Raw genomic sequence first — 23,526 nt, 5'->3', positions numbered from 1 at the left:
GCCATTCATCATGGCGGAGAACTCCACCTCCATGATCTCCCCCCAGGCCCCTGCTCCAACAATGGGGATCAAATTTCAAATTAGCCAGATGTGGTAGCGGGCACCTATAATCCCAGCTATTCAGGAGACCAGGGCAGGAGAATCACTTGAACCTGGGAGATGGAGGTTGCAGTGAGCTGAGATCGAACCACCGTACTCCAGCCTGGGTGACAGAGTGAGACTCTGTCTCCAAAAAAAAAGAGGAAAGAAAGGGAGAAAGAGAGACAGAGGGAGGGAGAGGGAGGGAGAGGGAGAGAGGGAGGGAGGGAGAGGGAGGGAGAAAGGGAGAGGGAGGGAGGAAGGGAGAAAGGGAAGAAGGGCAGGAGGGAGGGAGGGAGGGAGGGAGGGAAGGAGGGAGGGATAGGGATTTTAAAAAGCATTCCACAGAAAAGCTTTATTAGAGGCTAATACCTTTTGATAAAGGAACTATACATCTAGAAATTAGGCCCTGAATTTGTAGGTAATTTGTCAGATTGTTCTTAGATATTAAAATTCTAATGTGAATTTGTTTTTCACATTAGCTGGTTACCCCAAAATAGCAATGCCAATAAGGAAAGAAGAGATATGAGGGCATTTCGTCTTTTAACCTGGAAAGGTCAAACCCTTGCCAAGTTTCTTGGTGAGGATGGGTGAGAGTAAATCATGAAAAGAAGACAAGAGGTAGAAATAAAGGAAAAACATAAGCCCAACCAGTTATACATCTTAGCTTGTTCTCTAATTTTGCCCCCAATAAGTCACCCTATGCCACCCACTCAAAACCTTTATCCTAAACCTTTTCTAGTTCTAAGGGCCCTTTCATTTCAGTCACCTTCTCCCTTTAATGTCTTTCCATCAAGAACATCCTCTTATTAACCATCACAATGAATCCACTTTCTTTTCTAGCAGTGATCTCTCTGACCTTCTTCTCTCTACTCTGGTGACGGGGCATGGAGGAAAGAACTAGGTTACTGACAGCACTGGGAGCTGCAGGCCTGGAAATCCTGAGTTCAGCCCAGTGACAGTCTGTGGCCTGGGATTCCTCCTGGGCCCAAGCAAACAGCAGAACTATTCACTCCACAGCTGGCAGAGGCTTTTGTTTTCTTAAATTCCCGGAGAACGTTTAAGTTGCTATGATGGTTAATATTGAGTGTCGATTTGAATGGATTGAAGGATGCAAAGTATTGCTCCTGGGTGTGTCTGTGAGGGTTTTGCCAAAGGAGATTAACATTTGAGTCAGTGGACTGGGAGAGGCAAACCCGCCCTCAATTTGGATGGGCACAATCTAATCAGCTGCCACCACAATCCGAATAAAAGCAGGCAGAGGAACGTGGAAAGACTAGACTAGCTTAGTCTTCTGGCCTACATCTTTCTCCTGTGCTAGATACTTCCTGCCCTCGATCACTGGACTCCAAGTTCTTCAGCTTTGGGACTCCGACTACCTTCCTTGCTCCTAGCTTGCAGACGGCCCATTGTGGGACCTCACCTTCTGATCATGAGTCAATACTCCTTAATAAGCTCCCTTTTACACAGACATCTATCCTATTAGTTCTGTCCCTCCAGAGAACGCTGACTAACACAGTAGTGTTACAGGATGGGCTGTGACCAAAACAAAACAAAGCAAGATAAAACACGGAGTAGGAAGACAGCAGAATAGGGTCTCTGCCTCCCCATGTGGGAACAGGTTTCCCCTTGGTCATCTACTGGGCATGGCACAAGGCCATGTGGACTCCCTCGCCTCTGCACAGAAGGTGAGGGCAACCCCATGCTGGAGACAGAAGTCCAGAGTTACGTAGAGGAAGAAAATCTTTCAGAAGAGAGACAATTTCCAAATTAAGTTACATTCAAAACACTCAAGGCCCTGAATCATAAACTTCAGGATTGAACAGCCTCATTTGAAATCACATGAGTCATAAGAAGAGTTCTCATATTTAGATAAGGATTACCTGGCATCCAAGTATCCTCTTTCCCCAAATTCAATCAGTTCTCAGGGCTATCATTTTAAAACCAGGCCTAAGTTTCACCTTTTAGCACCTTCCCTAATTCTACGGATTTTACAATTTTTCCTAAAATCTATCGGACTTAAGAGCAGAAATGCTACTTTATTTATATATTGTTTATACTCCCTCCTACGTCTAAAACTACTTTGAGAGATCACACCCCACTGAGGGCTCTGGCCTTTTGAACTTGTTAACCGTTTCCTAGATGTTAAGGTACACTCACGGTACAGCAAGTGACACGAAGAGAAGAATAGCTGCTGTTGCTATTGTTTTTAAGGAAGTGAATGAAGCATCAATACACGACCTCAGAATGACAAGAAAAGAGTTTTTGATGTATATGAGCCTCACATTACAACTTGGCCACACGCTGCTAGTGGGCATATAAATAATACAAGTTATCTAGAAAGCAATTTGACAGCATGTGTCAGGAGCCTTAACGATGTTCATATATAGCCTTTAGCCCAGTATATAGCCTTTAGAGATCCAGTGTAAGATAAGAAACAAGAAGTTATCTCATTGTTTTAATATAGCAAAGGTACCTAAAACAACCTAAGCCACACAAATAAGGAAATGATTACATAAATTATTGGACAGCCATGTGCCGTTTGCCTGGTTATATCCCTAAGGCCGTCCATAATGCTTGATAGATGCTAAGACTCAGTAAGTATTTAATAAATTTATGATTAAATGAAATAAAATGTAGCTAGGAAAATGTTTTCAAAGAATATTAAAGTGTATGAGGAAATAAGCATGATTCTATCTTTTCAAAAATAATAAATAGATTGAAAGGAAATAAACTAATGCTGACAAAAGTCAACTCATTGATTTATGAGTAATTTTTTCTTATTAATATTTCTACTCTGGAAACTGTTACGTCCTGAATGAATGGACATGATCTGTATTTCTAGCTAATCTGTGATTTATTTCAAATTGATTCAATTATGCTTATGTAATTTATGTACATAAGCTTATGTAATTCCATTCACACACAGTACCTTTAAAAAATAGGTATAATAGAGATTAATTCTCAGTCTTTTACCACATCAGACAACTGAATTAAAGATATTTTATCACCCCCTTCAAAGGATCATGAAAGATAACCATTAATATTCAAATGCCTTACATAATCAGGAAAATGAAAACGTTCTGATTTTCTACACTCATAAAATAAACATTTACTTACTCATATTGATCTAAGTTGTTTGATTTCTTTCCCGTTACATAATTACTTGGGATATATCCTTCATTCCTAGAAATAAGAAAAATACTTTAGGTAAACTAAAATTACTTTACTGGGAGGTTATTAAAAGAAAGAAAGATTATTGCCTTTCTGAAATAAAGCATAATGTTGCTTAAAGCTTATAAGAAAGACTAGCTGACCCCCCACAAAATTCAATATCTGTAATTCATTTGACATTTTACAAAGTACTTTCACTTTTGATCCCCTCAAAAATTCTGGTGTAGGCAGGCATTATTGTACCAATTTTCTGGTAGAGAAACTAAAGCTGAGAAAGATTATGGAATTTTTTTTTTTAAGGTCCTAAAGTTAGCCAGTAACAGGGCCAGAACTCAGGCTCTGGACTGGTGACTAGGTCCTGTTCTCTTCCAATATTCCACAATACTTCTCCAGAATTCACAATTTTGGTTGTATGTGTTAAAGAAAGCACTACTTCAGAAAAGTCAAAGTGTTGGATTAAGAACACTCACCACTCTAATACCTCAATAGTTTTTACAGAATGGTTTCACAAAGGGTAATTCCTGACTTTGGGGTCAGTATCATCTAGGGCACTTGTTAAAACAGCAAATTCTTGGGTCATAACCCAATAAATGTGAAAGGAGAAGACCTACATGAGTTCAAGAAATGTCTGATTTTACCCCAGATGACTTTTACACACATCACAATTTAAGATGCACTCTTCTGTCAATAGGAGCTGAGGTTCTCAGCATAAGAAATGAAATACACATATAAAATTTAAAAATTGAGTAGAAACCTTATAATCTTACATTTGAGTTTAATGTATTAGTAAGAACTCATAATACACACACACACACACACACACACTAATGTGTGCATACAGGCAGCTCTGTTGCACTGAGAAAGGCCTAGAAGCCATGGCAATCCAGCAGCAATTAGAATCTTAGCATCGCCACTGTCTCTAAACAACATTTGTGACTAAAAGGAACCAGTCCTCCTTAGAAAAATGTCAAACTGTGTCTGGGGGCAGTGGCTCACACCTGTAATCCCAGCATTTTGGGAGGCCGAGGCAGGCAGATCATTTGAGGTCAATAGTTTAAGACCAGCCAGTCAACATAGTGAACCCTGTATCTACTAAAAAATACAAAAATTAACTTGGCGTGGTGGAACATGCCTGTAATCTCAGCTATTTGGGAGTCTGAGGCAGAAGAATCACTTGAACCTGGGAGGCGGAGGTTGAAGTGAGCCGAGATTGTGCCGCTGCACTCCAGCCTGTGAGACAGAGCGAGACTCCATCTCAAAAAAAAAAAGAAAAGAAAAATAGAAAAGAAAATCCAACAGGGTCTTCTACCAAAAACAGCTACCATCGACCTAAAATTGGCAATTAAAGTAAAAAGAATAATGGTGGCAATGGATTGAAACCAAATATACAAGTATCCATAATAACACTAAAAAAAACTGTTGGTTATCATTGTTATCACTAGAGAAAGCTCAGTCATCAACTCATGATTCTGAAAATTAGTAGTAGTTCAAGAATCCAAATTTCATCTTTCCTTTCCTTCATAAACTAAATGAACTGGTGGATGAGGCAGTTCTTCTTTAGAAAACTAGCAAATGCAGACAGAACGACAAAATTAGGAAATCACCATTTTGCAATCCCTAATGAAATAACGACTCTAGGAAAGAATCATTAATGAACTCCCAAATCATCAGGGTAAACACTGATGAAGAACTTTATGACAGAGGGACAAGGCTGACACCTGAACCACTAAGCAATCTTAGCATTACTAAAAGTAGGACAGCCAGAGATCACCTTCTAAAGTGTTCAAGCCTCTAGATCTAGTTGCCAGTTTACAGGAAATACAAGAAACAAGAGCATATTAAGTGACACCACGATAAAACAATCCATTTAATCTAGATAATGGCTCATTTTAGTGTTAAATGACCTGGTTTCCTCAATAAATCAAAAATGTAGAATAAGAAAAACATGAGATATAGTAACCAAAATGCAGTGTGTAGGTCCTGATTTGAACAAACCAACCGTAAAAATAAGTATTAGAGCTAATCAGGGGAAACCGGAATTACATCATTGGTTCCATCCTTAGACCTGGGCCGGAGAAGCTCTTGCTCTGACCCCACACTTTTGAGAGCTCTGCGAAATCCCATGTTTCCTCTGACCTGTGTTCCCATGCTCCTTTCTGGATTAACTAGGACCCCAAAATTCCCTGCTCATTTCCAAGGTCTGCATGGGTCTTCTTCTGGGTCCATCTTCCAAAGAACAAATTGTGCTGGCTGGCCATGTGCATTCCCTTTCACCAAGGCCGAAGGTGTGGCCATGATGGGGGGTAGCTTTTGCCTTTTGCAAGTCATGCGGAAAGAGCGTGGGTGTAGGGGTTAGAAGATCTATACGGTACATGAGAGATAGAGCCAGGGCAGGAGGGAAGAAAGAAAAGAGGTAGCCCCCAGAGCCAGCTTTCCACGCACTGTGATATTCCAGCACAGAGCTCTAAATTCAAACCATACCTTTCTTGTCAATATGAAAGGGTATTTGTCAAGTTGGAGGATTAATTATATTTTGTTTTCCAGTTTGTTAGCTTGATTCGTGACTTCTAAATACTTAGATATATGTTATGTGGATTTTCATTTGTACTCTTCCTCCAGGTCCAAAAATATTAAGGCAAAGTCTATAGACAATATTATTTTAAAAACTATTATTAAGTATGATAATGACAGGGTGGTGTTTTTTTTTTTTTTTAAGTCTTTAGAAGTTAGATTTAGGAGTGAAATGACATGATGACTTGATTTACTTTTAAATATCCTAGAAAAAAAATGGAAGGACTAGACTGGCAAAATGTAATTTTTGAAGTCAAGCAGCAAGAGATTCCATTATACTATACAGTTTTGAGATGTTTGAAAATTTTTTCAATAAAAAAATTTTTTTAAAAATCGAATACAGCATCTGATAAAGAGAAGCAGTAACAACCTTCCTGTAAACATGGAATAAAAGGTTAAGAGTTGCAAAGAACTTAATAATGCAGCCAAGTGCGGTGGCTCACACCTGTAATCCCAGCACTTTGGGAGGCCGAAGCAGACAGATCATGAAGTCAAGAGATTGAGACCATCCTGGCTAACATGGTGAAACCCCATCTCTACCAAAAATACCAAAAATTAGCTGGGCATGGTGGCATGCGCCTGTAGTTCCAGCTACTCAGGAGACTAAGAATCACTTGAACCCAGGAGGCAGAGGTTGCAGTGAGCCAAGATCATGCCACTGCAGTCCAGCTTGAGTGACAGAATGAGACTCCATCTCAAAAAAAAGAAAAAAATTAATAATGCACAGCAAAACAGCACTCAGATATGTGCCATGCCTAGGAATCAAGCAGAAGAGAAGGACCCTGCCTAAACCAGAAACTTCCACTGCTTCTTCAGAAGTAAATTGAGGAACAGTGACTTAAAATTGGGGCTGGGGCTGGCAGGTGAGAGGACAGGTGGAAGAAGAGTGTGCTCCAGCAGGACAAAAAGTCCTGCTCTTCTCATCTACTGGAACTCAGGGTATAAATGGGATTGTACTGCAGAAGTAAATATAGGATACAGAGTTTTCTTATGAAGCCTGAAATACACTCATTTCCTAGAGTTACTCATATCTGCCCATATATTTATCAATGATAGGGTTGAAAGGACTGTTTTCTTCAAATCCTAAATTATCTTGTACAAAAAAAAAAATGCTTGCTGTTTAATTTCCTGTATGTACATATGTATGTATTTTATATATACATGCACACACATATAGATACACACACACATATATATACTCTCTCACTCCTCCATACATACACATGGAGAGAGAAAGAAGTCAAGTGAGAAGAGGCTTCAGTATACTGTGTATGTGTATGCATACACGCACACACACATATATGTACATATATACAGATAGAGATTCTAAGAAAAAAATTACAGTAAACTTTCTTAGAAAAATCTAAGATTACTTACTTATGGCAAGTGGGAACAAAATATAACATTTAATTTCCCTCAAGGTCAAAATAATCAAATTAAACATGTATCAGATGAGAAAGGGACCAATGTATTTTAACTTTTGAAAAGAACTGATTTGTCAATTTGCATTTATTGAGTGACCACTGAGAAAGCGCTGTGTTACTACAAAGTAATACTGTGTCCTTCCATTTATGGCTGGTGAAATCTGTCTCATTACCCGATAGTTACCACTCATCCTCTTCTCACTCAACACTTGACTCCCACCCACCCACTGCATGTCACACAGAGAGAGGGAACACTTACCCATATTTATCTCTTGCTCTCCACCAATGAATATCATTCTTTTCTAAAATGAGATACTCTTGACCTCTCTCTAATCTGAGATCATGTCCTTCTGTTGCTTGGAAATCATACATGGCTATAACGATATCTTCACTACTATCTTCTTCTTCAGATGGAATTGGTGGGGGAGGCCTTCGCTAAACAAGGAAGATAACATTTGAAAGTTTAGTCTTCTATTTGAAACTGATCATGAATCAAAAAATTAAATGAGTCATACAGCACCACAGAATGAAGTAGAGACCTTAAGTCTGCCTAATATAATCCAATGAACTCTCATGAAGAAGAGTATTACAATCCCTGTTTCTTAACTAATGTAACAATGATTTAAGTAACCCATTGAAAATCACTCATATCAAATCAGGTCTTGACTGGGTCCAGAGTGCATGTTTTCTCCATCATACCCCACTCCTGAAAGGCATATCATTGTATCACTGAAGTCACTTCTTTGTCACACTGTGGTCTTAAGACTGAAATACTTCTCTAAAGTCCCACTCCTCTTAATACAACTATTTAAGTGAAAATAGAGGCAAAATGCCAGATGATAACAGGTTCTCCAATGATAAAATCTCAATACAATTAAATTGGTATTATCTGACACCACAAAAAACTCAAATAAGCTACAGTACATCAGCTTCTGAGACAATCCTAGGGGAAAACGGCATCACGTGAATGAATAAACCACATACTCAATAAACCACAAACACTACCAAAACTTAAGACTTAAAGGCTTAAAATGTGAAGATTTTACTAACAAAAGTTCAAGACCACCTACCTTCTTTGTTTCTGGTGCTGGAGGTAATGCTTTTCTTATGCCTGAAAATGCCAACAACAAAAACAGGTTAAATCTGCCAATGATTGATAAAGATAAGATACTGGTAGTTTTAAGGAAAAGCGGGAATTAATACACAGAGAAGCAGTACACTCTGACCAGCTCTGGTGTATGCTGCTTGTATCTCTATTCTGGAACAGAATTAAAAACTATTATAGCTGGCTTGTATTTCTGCCTTCCTGAACAGACTATAAATGCCACAGGGATTGCGGCCAGGCCAGTTCTTCGTATTCCCACCACTGCATAAACTGGGTACTCAACAATGTTCATAAAATCAAACAGTGCATTGAAATCATGACCACACTGAGAAATTAATCATCTTGGGCAGTCTGTCCCTTCCTCTACAGTCCACAGTCCAAGAGTTTTGGCTGACACAAGGCTACCCAAGATAAAGACTATTTCCCAGCTAGGTGTGGCAATGGGACCAAATTGTAATTAATGAACTCTGTGTACAAATGGGGTGTGCCATTTTTAGATGCCATCCCTAAAAGGATTTCCCATGGGCATCCTTGGCCCCCTTCTTTCTGCTTCCAGGAAGAGAGAGACTCCTGGAGCTGGAGCAACTCCAGGAAGCACTGCAGGAATACCCCACCAGCCCCAGATCACCCACCTACCACCTCTGGATTATTACATTAAACTAAATAAATTTCTCTCTGGTTTAAGTCACTGTAACTTTTGGGTCTCTTTTTACAGCAGGTCAGGTTGTGCGTTCACTAATACCAAACCTTAAGACATTAAAAAAAAAAAAGGAAACAAAAACAGGCTTAGAAACTTAGGCCTTCCTCTTAGAACCGAGGGCTGAATGGACTCAGAAGGTCATCTAGTCTAGGCTCATGTATAATACAGCATCCCTGCCAAGTGTTAGTTCTGCTCATATCCAGAAGCTCTGTCAGTTCTGATGGACCCAGTGAGCATTCTGCATGGCACCAGCAGGAAAAGAGAAGTATGGTACACCCAATCATTACTATGGGTGTCTTATTACAGCACTAGCAACTTACAATCTCTGCCTATTTTTAGCTTATGATTAAGGGCCTCTCATTCCCAGGATTTATAAGGGTCTTAGTTGCCAAATTAACCTGAGACATTGTTGTTCATCTCAACATTTACATGTGAGTATCATTATGATATCTTACTGTTCTAACAGACTGAAGCCACTACTGCTATGCCCCATCAAAATGAGCATGGCCTTAATCAGACTGTGGATGCATTGCTACATGAGGTTTCTAGCTCCACATCTTGGTTTATTTGTTGAGGAACATTAATGCTTTTCAAAGCTGCTGACAGTGCCACATTAAAGTCACACTTCCAATGGATTCATTATTAACAAGATTCAATATTGTGATAAAAGCTTCCCAAAATAGACCTTTTGATTCCATGAGAAGGTCTCACTGTAACTAAACATAATTTTTCTTACAAAACACACCTTCCCTACATTTCCATTTTACCAGAAAGTATGCTGTACTTAATCAAAACCATGCCACTTTCTTGCCATACCAATAACATGTTCATTCTGAGTGCAACATAATTATGAAATAAAATGAATACTTACTACTCTCAAAAAGGTTGTATTTTTCACATCCGGGTGCTAATTTTTCAGTTTGTCTACAACACTGATAACTTCCATCTGTCCAGAATTTAGGATGATATTTTATCATAATGTTGTTGTTATTCTTTATTTCTGTAATTCACAAACACAGTAATGATTAGTGAAATACAAAAGTGACTACAGAATGTTTCATAAGTAACACTGTTGATCATTACTTATTCCTTGGATACTATGTTCACTATAAGAACGCCTTCAGATCCTAGGACTCAGCATTCAGAAAAGCTATATAGCTCTCTTCGACCTCTTGTTTTTTGTTGTTGTTCGTGGTGGTGGTGGTGAAGCACCCTTCTTACCAGAAATGACCGCTGTTACACCAATGATGGATAAATGCAAATGTCAGTCTGACACCATTTTATTCTGCAGGAGAAGCAATGAGGACTGTGCAGGTTAAACCTTTCATGAATATGTCAGTCCATCCATACAAAATATTGACTGCATGGGCAAATTCTTAGAAAATGCCTAATTTGGGGCCAGGTGTGGTAGCTCATATCTGTAATCCCAGCACTTTGGGAGGCCAAGGTGGTCAGATCACCTGAGGTTAGGAGTTTGAGACCAGGCTGGCCAACATGGTGAAATCCTGTCTCTACTAAAAATACAAAAATTTAGCCGGGCATGATGGTGGGTGCCTATAATCCCAGCTACTCGGGAGGCTGAAGCAGGAGAATCACTTGAACCCAGGAAGTGGAGGTTGCAGTGAGCTGAGATTGTGCCACTGTACTCCAGCCTGGATGACAGAGTGAAACTCCAACTCAAAAAAAATGAAAACAAAACCAAATTCTGTTATCATAAAAGCTTGTGCTTTATTACCTTCAGATATATTACACATTGAGAGAATGTTTTTCTCAGAAACTAGAAAAAATCTGAATTTAAAAAGGGAAGTTATCTTGAATACGCTGGTAACACAACAACAGCATATCCTTGGAGAAACACTTATTGTAGATTAAGAGATTACAAATGCAATAGATATATTAGCTGTATTTCTGTCTTAGTGATACCAATATTTTATCTCCTAAAATTATGCAAAAAGTAATACCTCATTGTGAGTTTTACCTTCTTTTAACTTCTTCACCCACAGGTCCCTGCTTTGTGGACTAGGTGCAAAAATGTAAAGTGTGTTAGCATCATGAACAACCTAAAATAAAACAAAAGATGGAACTGGTGAGAAGGATGTAGACACAGCACTTTTGTCTAGCATACAGCCCTTGGTACTATAGGCACCAATCAATGATTCTCAAATAACTGAATGAAAGTCAGTAACTTCATATCCAGAAAACTCAATTCCTACTTCTTCATTTCTACATTAAGTAGGACACACATTTTGTAAAGGACCATGTTTTATAGAAGAAAAAATATAAAGGCCAGGATACTTCATTAATCTCAGTATTTCTTTTAATCCAATTAACTAAAGTTCCTTAGATAAACTTGGTATAACAGAGTTCAGTATTTCTCTAAATCATATTTTAGATGAACGGGCTACTCTTTCAGCATCACTCCTAGCTTCCTTTTGTCACTATCAATAATTGCAGTAGCTAATTGGATTAAGCACTGACTACCCCAGCACGGTGCTGTGTGCTTTACAGACATGAACTCAATTAATCCTGCCATCGAGGTACGAGTTTTTCTATTTTATAAAGGAGAAAATGAAGGCCTACCTAGGCCCCCGCTCCTGTGTAACTTCAGCAGGCACCACTCACGCAGCGCACCTGCAGACGCTGTCCCCTGACGTTGTGCTGCCTAACCTGCCCATCGCCATTTGGCTGGGAATCCAGAAAGCCAGAATTGGGACTGCAGAGCCCAGCCTTTTAACCACAGTGCCTCACTTAGAGGTAGCCCTTGGTGGGCAATTATGTAGCCTTATTTTTAATATTTCTAATATTAACAATAAGATAACCCTGGGAAACTAACCCAGACATTTTGTCACTTTATTTTTGATGGTCAGTCACAAGGCAGAAAAACCCAGACTGGCTAAAAAGTATCACATGACTAGAAATCTCCCTTTGTCACGTCCACACCCACTGGATTGAAAACCAAATAGCTCTTTCATTGATAAATGGCTGTCTGTCCATACTCAATAGATAATTCCTTCTTGTTCATTTAAATCAAAGAAATGGACTCTTTTTTTAAGAGAGGGTCTTTCTGTCACCCATGCTGGATGGCAGTGGTGCAGTTACACCTCACTATAACCTGGAACCCCAAGGCTCAAGTGATTTTCCTGCCTGAGCCTCCCAAAGTGCTAGGATTACAGGTGTGAGAGCTACAGTACCCAGTCAGAAATGCACTCCAATAGCAATGCGAATACCATAGAACAAATAATGCTATACACCATTCAGCACCTTGCTGGAACTGCATAAGACACAAAAATGAATCAGGCATGAAGCCTATTTCCAGGACAAATCCAGAAATACCTTATTACAAGACAGAAAGTGAGCCATGATATCAGATCGATAAAGTGCTAAAAGAGATGTGAAGAGATGTGTTTCCTCATTTGCTCCATGAGTTTCACAGTTACGTAGGCTTGCCCACACCAACTCTGTACAGAAGGAACAAGTTAAAATGCACCATGAACTAGTCATTCTGAATTGACATTGAGATGTCTGGAAAAGACTGCTAGGGCCTTGGACGTTCCAGAAACCAGTGGTGTATTGTAATAACAATTTAATTCATTATAATAATTTACTGAGTCCCTATAATTGGGCTAAGTACTTTACATACACTGCCTCATATCAACCACACAGCAATCTAATTCCTTCCTAGTGTTAGAATCCTCATTTTTCAAATTAGAAAACCAAGTGGGTAAGATTAAGCCATATGAGTAGGATATTTAACCTCTAAATATCCCTTGACTGTTTGCCTCTTGGAATCTGCCTTTCCAGACTCCAAGCAGTCTAACTTCCCTACAAAACTCATCTCATGTCAGTACCATGAGCCTGTAAAAGTTCGTTGAAGTTTGTTGGACTTGCTAACCACCTCCCCCACCAAAAAAAAAAAAAAAACCTAATCCAAATTCAGAGTTTTGATAACAAAACTAGCTTGATATGTTACCTAGCTAACTTGGGGCATTTGTATTTCTAAGAGAAGTTTCTAGGAATAGCACCCTGAGCCCAAATAATAAGCTCCTAATTTTGGTTGAGTTGTTTGGCAGGCTGAAGAGATATTTGGGGGCCAGTGTTTCCCTGAGCAAACCTCAGATCACACCATGTTGGCCTCCTTCTGGGGAGGAGGATCCAGGGAGCTGGGTTTCTTGCTGCCCTCAGTCTTGTGCTGAGTCATCCTACCACAGCAGAGGCTGTTGGGGAGGCAAGGGCTTTGCAAACTTCAAGTGCAGAAACCATTTAAACAAAAAGGGAATATTCTCCCTTAGTAACACTACTCACTCATAGTTACCCTCCCTCCTATTTGTGTCTTCCACCTACTCATTCATTTATTCCACAGACTTATAATGTAACGGTGTGGTGTAGGAGAAACAGCACAGATTAAAGATAGATCCAGGTTTGAAGCCCAGGAAAGACACACCAGCTCCTGGGGATCCCCCAGCTGCCATCAGAATGACTCATCTAGGGAAGCACGAAGGAGGGACCATCCAGGAGGTAACCAGCTAGACAGCTGGTGGGGATTCCCCACTATTTTCTCCATCCATCCCACTTTCTTCTCCTGGTGTCTTTTGAAAATGTCTTCTACTTTTATGTTTTTCACCTTGTATCTGAACCTAATGCAAAATTTCACTATGAAAATGTGAAACTAGGATCTATACTTTCTTAGTTACACTTAAGTCATAATAAGAGAGGGTATTTTTCACCTTTCGAATCATGCTGCTTTAAATTATATAAAGCAGAAGCTTACCCCTTCTTGATTTATTTTTCAGATTGTTTTTGAACTTTTCTCATATTTGTTCATCTCAACAATTTTAATAGCCCAAGGATGGAATGCTTTCTGTTCTAATCATATTATCATTCTTAAAACCAACCCAAAACTTGCAGAGTGAATCTCTTTCTCCTGGACAGCAAAAATCCTAATTCTGGGTCCCAAATCATGAGAGCCACAGCGCCCCAATGCTATCAATCCCTAATATGTCTAACAGCCATCAGAACTGTGATAGGAGGCTGGGTGCAGTGGCTCACTGTGTAATCCCAGCACTTTGGGAGGCTGAGGCAGGTGGATCAGTTGAGGCCAGGAGTTCCAGACCAGCCTGGCCAACATGGTGAAATCCTGTCTCTACTAAAAATATAAAAATCAGCTGGGTGTGGTGGTACATGCCTGTAATCCCAGCTACTCAGGTGGCTGAGGCATGAGAACTGCTTGAAACTGGGAAGTGGAGGTCGCAATGAGCTGAGATCACACCACTGCACTCTGGCCTGGGCAACAGAGCGAGACTCCATCTCAAAGAAAAAAAAAAGTGTGGTAGGAATGGTTCTCTGCTAAATTTCAAAAAAAATTATAGAGACACATATACACACACGTATAGATACACAGACCCATTATATGTGCATTAAACATACTTAATCAAGAAGGTGGTTTAAATTTAGTTTACTTCTAGATCCAGGCGGTAGGTGTAATATTAGGTGTAATATTAATAGCAGCAGCAGTAGTAAGAGAATAGCAATAGTAATAACAGCAACAACTACTTACCTTGTTCTTATTACATGTCAAAGCTATTTATACATCACATCAGTGAATCCTCACAACAACCCTATGAAATGAGTACTATTATGTTATTATTCCCATTCTTCAAGAGAGGACACAGACACAGAGCGGTTAAGTGACTTATACATGCTCGCAGCAAATCAAGCAGTTTGGCCTCAGAGTTACCTCTAAGTACTTACTCTCCCTGTCCTTCACTTAGAGAAATGGCAGCTATAAAATGAAGAACAGGGAAAAAGGAAAATTAAATGTAGCCCTTCCACATTTTGTGATGTTGCCACCTTCGTGGAGAATAAGCCAGAAGCTTGCATATTTTGGCTCATTGCTTTCCAAACATCTTCATCACCCAAAACTGGCAAATATATACTTCACAGGAGCAATTAAAAACAAGCAAAACTCCACCACATTGAAAAAGACTTTTGCAACTTTCCTTTCAGGACACGGTGAGACCACAGCCATGGGTAAAAGGTGACTTTCACTAAGGACATTCACTGCTCAAGGAGAGCATAAAAACATCCTTGAGCAGAGAAGGAAGTGGTGAGGAGCTGGGGAGGGGCTGCGAGCTTCAGATTATCAGGATCCAACTCCGCACTCCAGAGTTCTCAAGGCACGTTGGGACCAAGATACCGGCATAAATACAGAGTGGTTCAGGATGCCAGACCCTCCTCTTCTGGAGAGGAGATGCATGTGTGTGGGCTTGGCAGGCTTCTCATTGACAAGGTGACCTTGGAGAAGCCGTTTAACAGGTGAGCCTCAGACATAAATGAGAATAATGGGATATTTACCTTCTTTATGCAACAGAATCATTATGAGAGGGAAAAATAACATAATTACCCTAAAAAAGTACAGTTTAACCAATATATAAGGCTAATATTATTTTTCTCATCACAAGCAGCCTTTTAATCTCATTTCCGTTTGAGGATAACTCTTGCCTTTCACTTCTCAATTTCTCAAATTCATAGGAAAAACTTCAACCCTCACTTTTCAGTCTTAGCCCGGACTCCTTATTGTAACTGCTCTGCGATCAATCTGAATAGTAGGCTGGGCACAGTGGCTCACACCTGTAATCCCAGCACTTCGGGAGGCCAAGGTGGGCTGATCAGTTGAGGTCAGGAGTTTGAGAACAGCCTGGCCAACATGGTGAAACCCTGTCTCTACTAAAAGTACAAAAATGAGCCAGGTGTGGTGACACATGCCTGTCATCCCAGCTACTCGGGAGGCTAAGGTGGGAGAATCACTAGAACCTGGGAGGTGGAAGTTGTAGTGAGCTGAGATCATACCACTGCACTCCAGACTAGACAACACAGTAAGGCCTTGCCTCAAAAAAAAAAAAAAAAAAATCTGAATAGTAGTAAATAAGGTCTGGAGCTTGGAAACTGAGGGTCACTCATAGAAACTAACAGACCAAAACAAGAATAAAATAATGTTTCCACAAGGACTTAAGCAGTTAATGAAGAAAAGTCATGACTGTTACAGTGGCAAATGAACCTAGAAATCAGCCAATCAGCCACAAAGCAAGGACAGGAAACCGTAATGTCAAAGAGCAAACGTGACTAAGCCCAGCACTGCACTGCCACAAAAATACACCTGCTCACCTGAAATGGATATTTATTTTGACAGGGAATGACACCATCATCATTCTTCACTATTTCCACACACTTGATTTTTGAAACATCAATAAACCCCTTTCTGTATTTCTTCTGTTAAAAGAAAAAAAGGAGAAGCATTACAATCATAAGACATAAGAAAAAAATTATTAACAGTAATATTTTTAGTGAAATTTTGCTCTGATTCAAAATATTGCAATTTCTTTAATAATCGTCTAAATCATGTTTTCCACTAACTGCTAAAATTTTCCAAAATACTAATGCTGTGATTATTATAATCAAAATTATTAAAGCCTTTAATGTATCAAGATGAAATTGTTCTGTCCTGCCTCAAAAAACTCCAGAATGGGCCGGGTGTGGTGGCTCATTCCTGTAATCTCAACACTTTGGGATGCCAAGGCAGGTGGATTACTTGAGGCCAGGAGTTCAAGACCAGCCTAGCCAACATGGCGAAAACCTTGTCTCTAATAAAAATACAAAAATTAACCAGGCATGGTGGCAGGCACCTGTAATCCCAGCTACTCAGGAGGCTGAGGCACAAGAATCGCTTGAACCCAGGAGGTGGAGGTTGCAGTGAGCCAAGATTAGCCACTGTACTCCAGGCCTGGGCGACAGAGTGAGGCTCTGTTTCAAAAAAATAAATAACTCCAGAACAGACAAACTCCCTTTCATTGCTACCTGCCCCTGCCAGATACACACTTTGTTCAATTTCTTCATATTCTTGATGATAGTCCCCAAAAAGAAAGCGTCAAAGACCAAGCCAAGCAAAACTCCATTTACTCAATCACAGATGCAACCTTCGGCCAGCTCCTTTTCCCCTTCACCTGGGTAGACGCCTCCAGTAGAGGCAGCACACAGAACTGAGAGTTACATGAGGTGGACTTAAAATATTTACAGAAAGCTTGCGCTCAGACTCTATTGTTAACTATTCTATTTTTCTTCCCCATTGCCTGCTCTCCCTGCCTGCTGTAGATCTGCCTGCAGCAGTTAACTAACAGCCCATCAAGACTCCTCACTCCAAAATCGGTATCCCAAACTTGGAAATTTATCCTAGGGAAAAATCCAAAAGAATACAAAGCAGCATGTGCAAAGATCATATAATGCAATCACTAAACATTATTACAAACACAAAGTAGAAATAAAAATATTTACTGAATAATACTAACAGATAAATTTCACACAAAAAGTTGCATAAAGACTAAGGTTACTTTTTTCATTGGTAGGCATTCATATGACAAAGAATAGAAAAAAAAGTAGAGAGATGAAGAACATTGTATTTGAGATGCCAGCCATCCCCTGGCTTTTGTCATTGAAAATTATTTTATCTAATATTCTGAAACTCCAGCTCTGGCCACAAGCTTTGGGGTCCCCACCCCACCCCAGGAACCTGCTCTGCATCCTCACTGTCACCACAGGACTTCCACACCTGTCCCACTCACCTGGGCCATCAGCAGCTCCCATATGACTAGAGGACTCTGGCTGTCATCTCCCCAGTGCATATTTATATCCCCAAACATATACACACTAGAACCCCACACCCCCTTGACACTTGATATAGTCTGGCTCTGTGCCCCCACCAAAATCTCATCTCATAATTGTAATCCCTACAATCCCCATGTGTTGAGGGCAGGACCTACTGAGAGGTGACTGCATCATGGAGGCAGTTTCCCCCATGCTGTTCTCGTGAGAGTGAGTGAGTTTTCAGATCTGAGAGTTTTTATAAGGGGCTTTTTCCCTTTTACTCATTTGTGCTCTCTTGCTCTCACCTGCTGCCATGTAAGACGTGCTTCTTCCCCTTTTGCCATGATTGTAAGTTTCCTGAGGCCTCCCCAGCCATGCAGAACTGTGAATTACCAGTCTCAGGTATGTTTTTATAGCAGTGTGAGAATGTACTAATACAACAGTTGTCAGTCCCCTGTTCCATCCACATCTTTCCCCATTCCCTTCACACCTGGATACGGAGGGTTACACATGATCCTAACTGCCATCTCTATTCCCAGCCAGGCCTTTGCTGCTGCTCATCAGCCCTTGTGTATATCTCTAGTGAAAAGAACCCAGTGGCCTCCAGGGTAACTACCAGTGCCCTCAAAACTATAAACCTCCCATTCCCCTTGCCTCAGTGGACTCCCTCCCTCTCTGCTTTACAGAGGAGACAGCAGTTATCCCATGGGCACATCCCCAAATTCTTCCTTCTGCAGTTCAAGAACATGCCAAGATTTTAGCGTTTTTACTTCTCTTCCATCCTGTCACTAAGAGAAAGTTAAAAAGACACAATAGTTGAGACACTGTCATTGGTACTGAACACATATTATTTCATTCTGTGCTCACAATCTCCCTATGAGGTGGATATTATTCTCCTCATTTTACAGATGAGGAAAGTGCAGCTGAGACAAGTTGAATACGTCACCCAGGCCCTGAACTAACCCCAAAGCCTGCTAGGCTGTGAGACAGATGCCTGAGCCGCAAAGAGGTGAGAGGACTCATGGAGCCAAGTCCCAGCATGGACAACAGGGGTTCTAAGCAGCCTTTCCACCAGGATAGGGAGAAGGAAAGACATCCTTCCGGGTCATTCTCTGCTAAGGGCTTCACCCACCCTGCCTATAGACATATGCAGGGTTCTCCTATTTAACCAGAAAGCATGCTTTCTACCTGCTTCTACTCTAACCCTTCTCCTCTGTTCCTAAAGGAGAAGACAGTACACGCTCAGTTTTCATTTCACCTCACGGTCTGCTAAGGTGTGATCAAAATCGTCAGTGATAATCAAACCCACAGTCTTCTCTGAATTGTAAGCCACTGTCTGAAGATTTGCAAGTGCTGACACCCTTCTGCGCCCGTAGTGGTCTTGACTTTGGGCTGTCCTGGTTTTCCTTTTCTCCCTTCCCTTCAGTTTCTCACAGGACAACACCTGTCTTGTATCAACAACTGTGTCAAGGAAGACAAAAGACAGGATAGGAAAAGCTCATTTCCTGAGCATGCAGCCCTGGAATTGCACCAGCTCTTTCAATCCTCCAGCTGCTCTGCAAGGTAAGGATTACTATGCCCATTTTACCGAAAAAGAAACTAAAATCAAGTAATGTGCCAGGTCTACCTGTGGAACAGACTGACATAACAACTATCATGTAATGTAGTGAGCACTATATATAATTTTTTTTTTCAAGACGGAGTCTTGCTCTGTCTCCCAGGCTGGAGTGGAGTGCAGTGGTGCAGTCTTGGCTCTCTGCAAACTCCACAACCCGGGTTCAAACTATTCTCCTGCCTCCGCCTCCCAAGCAGCTGGAATTACAGGCACGCACCACCACGCCCAGCTAATTTTTCTACTTTTAGCAGAGGCAGGATTTCATCATGTTGGCCAGACTGGTCTTGAACTCCTGTCCTCAGGTGATCTACCCGCCTCAGCCTCTGAAAGTGCTGGGATTACTGGCATGAGCCACCACGCCCAACCGTGAGTACTACATACAAAAAAGATGCTAAGACAGCACCAAGAACTATGGCTTACATTTCAGAAGAGGAATGGCAGGAAGAGAAATCTCAGTGAAATGAACAGTAGATGTAAAGAAAAAACACATTTCCACCTGACCTCAGTTTTCTCATCTGTAAAATGGGAATAATAATAATATCTATTTCCTAGGTTTGTTAGAAGAATTAAATGAGTTGATGTTTGCAAAATGCTGAGAGGAATGTCTGGCCCATAGTACAAGATCTGCATGTGTTTGCTAAATAACTATCTAGCCCTGGGAGCAGCAGGCTCTGTTCTGCTTCCAAAACACCCATCTCCATGTACCACCTGGCCTGGCTTCTAAAAGCAGCTGTTAGATGTGAATAAACATATAGAAGAAAATTTGGGATGACTTGAGTTTACTTATATCCCCCAAATTCATACTCTGTGATATATAATCTCCTAATATGCTGTACTATTAGACTGGTGCAAAAGTAATTGCAATTATTGCCATTAAAAGCAATGGCAAAAGCTGCAATTACTCTTGAACCAACCTAACAATATTCAAACTGACTTTCTCCAAATATCTTGTTATGAAGCTAGCAGATAATGATTCACATGTAAATTGATCATTCATTACTTTATTCTATTCTGCCCGCAAAAACTATAGGACACCAACCCAACTGGGAAACAAGCACTGTACTGAGTGCTGGAGTTTCAAAGCTTTGAAAGGAGGGGTGAGAGTCTCCTCATAAGGATTTCACAATAATATGATGGGTGGAAGGGGAAGAGAGATGATTCAGTCTAGTAATGACCAAGTAACGCTCTCCTGTGGTATCCTACAGAGTGAGGCAGTGATGGGGCCACAAGAAGATGGGGAAGTTTCAGGAAGGAAGTGACATTTTGATTTTATTTTTAAAGGATAAGTATGACTTTTACTACAGAGACAAGGGAGAGAGTTTCAGGCTGCAAAACAACAACGTGCTGAGTATTTAGGGAACAGAAAGAAATTCACTGTGGTTGAAGCTCAGGGTGGTTCAGGGCGAGTGTAGGAAATGAGACCAAAGAGGCTGTCTGAGGCCACTTTAGGAAGATGCTTACGCACCAGCCTTACAAGTTTGGGTTTATCCTGAGCAGTTTTAAATGGAGAATCAGAGTCCAGTCCTGGGGTGTGTTTCTAAAAAGACAATGATTAATGGCAAGTGAGGAATGAGTGTAGACAGGGAGGCTAGCTTGGCGACTGCTATCATAGTTCAGGTGAGAGATGAGGGTCTGAACCAAGTCAGGGGCAGTAGGTAGGGTAAGGAAAGCAAAGACGCCAGAGAATTTACAAGGCAGAGTCCACAGAACTTTGTGACCACTTAAATATGGGGATTAAGACATGGAGTGAGGGGGCTCAGGGATTTCGAGTTTGAGTGACCAGGCAACACTGACACCATGAATCATGAGAAGGAACACAGAAAGACAGTCAGGCATGAGGAGGCAGGGCTGGGAAATGTTTGAGGGACAACTGAACAACCAGGTGGAAGCTAAAAGATGGGGTTAGAACTCAGAAATGCTTAGTGCCACCTTTATAGATAAAGACAATTCTGCCACAGAAATGCTTAGCGCCTTCTTTACAGATAAAGATAATTGGCTTTTCGCAACACATATGCAGTATATACAGTGGCACCTTATTCTAGCCACATCTGAAGGTAACCATGGGAGGTTAGGCAGGGCTGAGGAAGAAAAGGATTGGAAGGGGCCGGGTGCGGTGGTTCATGCCTCTCATCCCAGCACTTTGGGAGGCCGAGGCAGGCGGATCACCTGAGCTCAGGAGTGCAAGATCAGACTGGCCAACATGGTGAAACCCTATCTCTACTAAAAATACAAAAATTAGCCAGGTGTGGTGGCGTGCACCTGTATTCCCAACTACTTGGGAGGCTGAGGCAGGAGAATAGCTTGAACCTGGGAGGCAGAGGTTGCCGTGAGCTAAGATAGTTCAACTACACTTCAGCCTGAAGTGGGGACAGAGTGACCCTCCATCTCAATCAATCAATCAATCAATCAATGGATTAGAAGAGTTAAAGCATTCACCATAGAACAGAAAGTTACTGAGTGAGGCGTACTGTCTCATGCACTTTCTCCACGAGCCAACTTTAACTCCTGACATGACAGCTTTTCAAAGCTTTTCCAAAGAGGGATCCTTTAGGAATAAGAACTTTGGGAAATGATTTCTGAACAGTTAACGTAGAAGGAACACAGAGTTTTTTTCTCCATTTAGACTATCCTTTAGAATTTCTTCGGTAAGAAAATACTTCATGATTCCTGACGTATGCTATATGCTATTGTTAATACTGTGGCCCAGTTGGGCATGGTGGCTCACACCTGTAATCCCAGCAATTTAGGAGGCCAAGGGGGGCAGATCACTTGAGGTCAGAAGTTCAAGACCAGGCTGGCCAACATGGAAAAACCCCATCTCTACTAAAAATGCAAAAATTAGCCAGGCTTGGTGGCACACACCTGTAATCCCAGCTTCTCGGGAGGCTGAGGCACAAGAATCTCTTGAACCCAGGAGGCAGAGGTTGCAGTAAGCCAAGATCACACCACTGCCCTCCAGCCTAGGTGACAGAGTGAGACTCCATCTCAAAAAAAAAAAAAAATGACCCAAGGAGAACTGTCCAAGGTCATTACTTTTTTCGTGTTTTTTTAATGTATTTTATTTCCCTTCTGTTCTATATCCTTTGCACTGTTTACCAAACCAAAAATCATGATGAAGCTGAGACTTTCCCTGATTCACCTTTGACTCCTCTGTGAATCTTCTGAGCTGAGAAGACCACCTGACACTTAGTAGATATTAATTCAACAGTGTGCTGATCCAGTATGCAAAGAATCATGGGCAATGCTGTGTGTGTGTGTGTGTGTGTGTGTGTGTGTGTGTGTGAGTGTGTGTGTGTGTGTGTCCTCTCGCACATTTTGCAAAGCTTGAAAATGGAAGTACACAATGACCATTTTATGCATTTGTAAACCAGTATACATGGGAAAACAAGGCAGAAAAATGAAATATAACTTGCTTTAAACTACACATCAACTGAATGATAGAACTGGGAATTAGATGGAAGAGATTCTGTCTCCCAGCAACACTTACAAGGTACACTGTTTTTTATTTAATTTCCATAATACTCTATTTTAATAATACCAATGTCCATCCTGATTTAGAGAAATTACATGAGGAAAAAAATGTATAAAATAACCAGGCTGGTCCCAGGTGATCTGAGAAGTCATTTATCTCAGGACACCCTCTTGTCCTTTTCCCTAGGCATCCAGAGTCCCCACCATGCACAGCGAAAGGCTTGCCAGGATGTCCCTCCAATATTCCAAATGATTCCTCCCCTTCCCACATCACAACTTTGATTCCTTCTGTGGCTGTTCCCAGTGTCTTGCTGCAGAGGAAATCTGGGTGAATCCCATCTGCGTTGTAGGAGGACCTCAGGGAAGGAGCATGAGCTTTGGAAACAAGCAAATCCTGACTTCCAGCCTCTGCTTTGCCACTTTTAAGCCATAGGACCTAGGACAATCCTGGTTTTCTCTCTGTGCCTCAGTTCCTTTCTCTGTAGAAACAGGACAATGCTGCTCTCTTTTCCAAGCTATGGGCAGGATTAAAGATAATGTTCATAGGTGCTTAACAGTGTCTGACACATGGAACTCTGTGATGGTTAATTTTATGTGTCAACCTAAGTCGGCTAAGGGATACTCAGATGTCAGATGGTTGGTAAAACATTATTTTCAGGTGTCTGTGAAGGTGTTTCTGGAAGAGATTAGCATTTTAATCAGCTGAGTGAGTAAAGAAGATCCACCTTTGCCAACGCAGATGGGTATCGTCCAA

General features: G+C 41.0%; 1 protein-coding gene across 4 annotated transcripts in view; it reads right to left on the bottom strand.

Annotated features, from left to right (window-relative positions):
• Positions 1-23,526, bottom strand: part of TEC (tec protein tyrosine kinase) — a 135,245-nt gene that overhangs the window by 22,945 nt on the left and 88,774 nt on the right. For 3 of the 4 annotated variants that reach the window (XR_001828625.2, XM_017540318.2, XM_037742641.1), the window contains exons 3-8: positions 16,214-16,318; positions 11,031-11,112; positions 9,924-10,052; positions 8,318-8,358; positions 7,507-7,682; positions 3,199-3,264 (exon numbers count right to left, since the gene is read on the bottom strand). Coding sequence is in view for 3 of the 4 variants with exons in the window: in XM_017540318.2 (XP_017395807.1) it covers positions 3,199-3,264; positions 7,507-7,682; positions 8,318-8,358; positions 9,924-10,052; positions 11,031-11,112; positions 16,214-16,318 (599 nt within the window). In the remaining variant the exon portion in view is untranslated. The remainder of the gene's footprint in view (positions 1-3,198; positions 3,265-7,506; positions 7,683-8,317; positions 8,359-9,923; positions 10,053-11,030; positions 11,113-16,213; positions 16,319-23,526) is intronic. The other variant, XM_017540319.2, reaches the window with a different exon arrangement.

The sequence above is a fragment of the Cebus imitator genome, unplaced genomic scaffold (assembly GCF_001604975.1).
Source record: "Cebus imitator isolate Cc_AM_T3 unplaced genomic scaffold, Cebus_imitator-1.0 Scaffold124, whole genome shotgun sequence".
Taxonomy (NCBI): domain Eukaryota; kingdom Metazoa; phylum Chordata; class Mammalia; order Primates; family Cebidae; genus Cebus; species Cebus imitator.
This window is presented reverse-complemented; position numbering and strand designations above follow the sequence as displayed.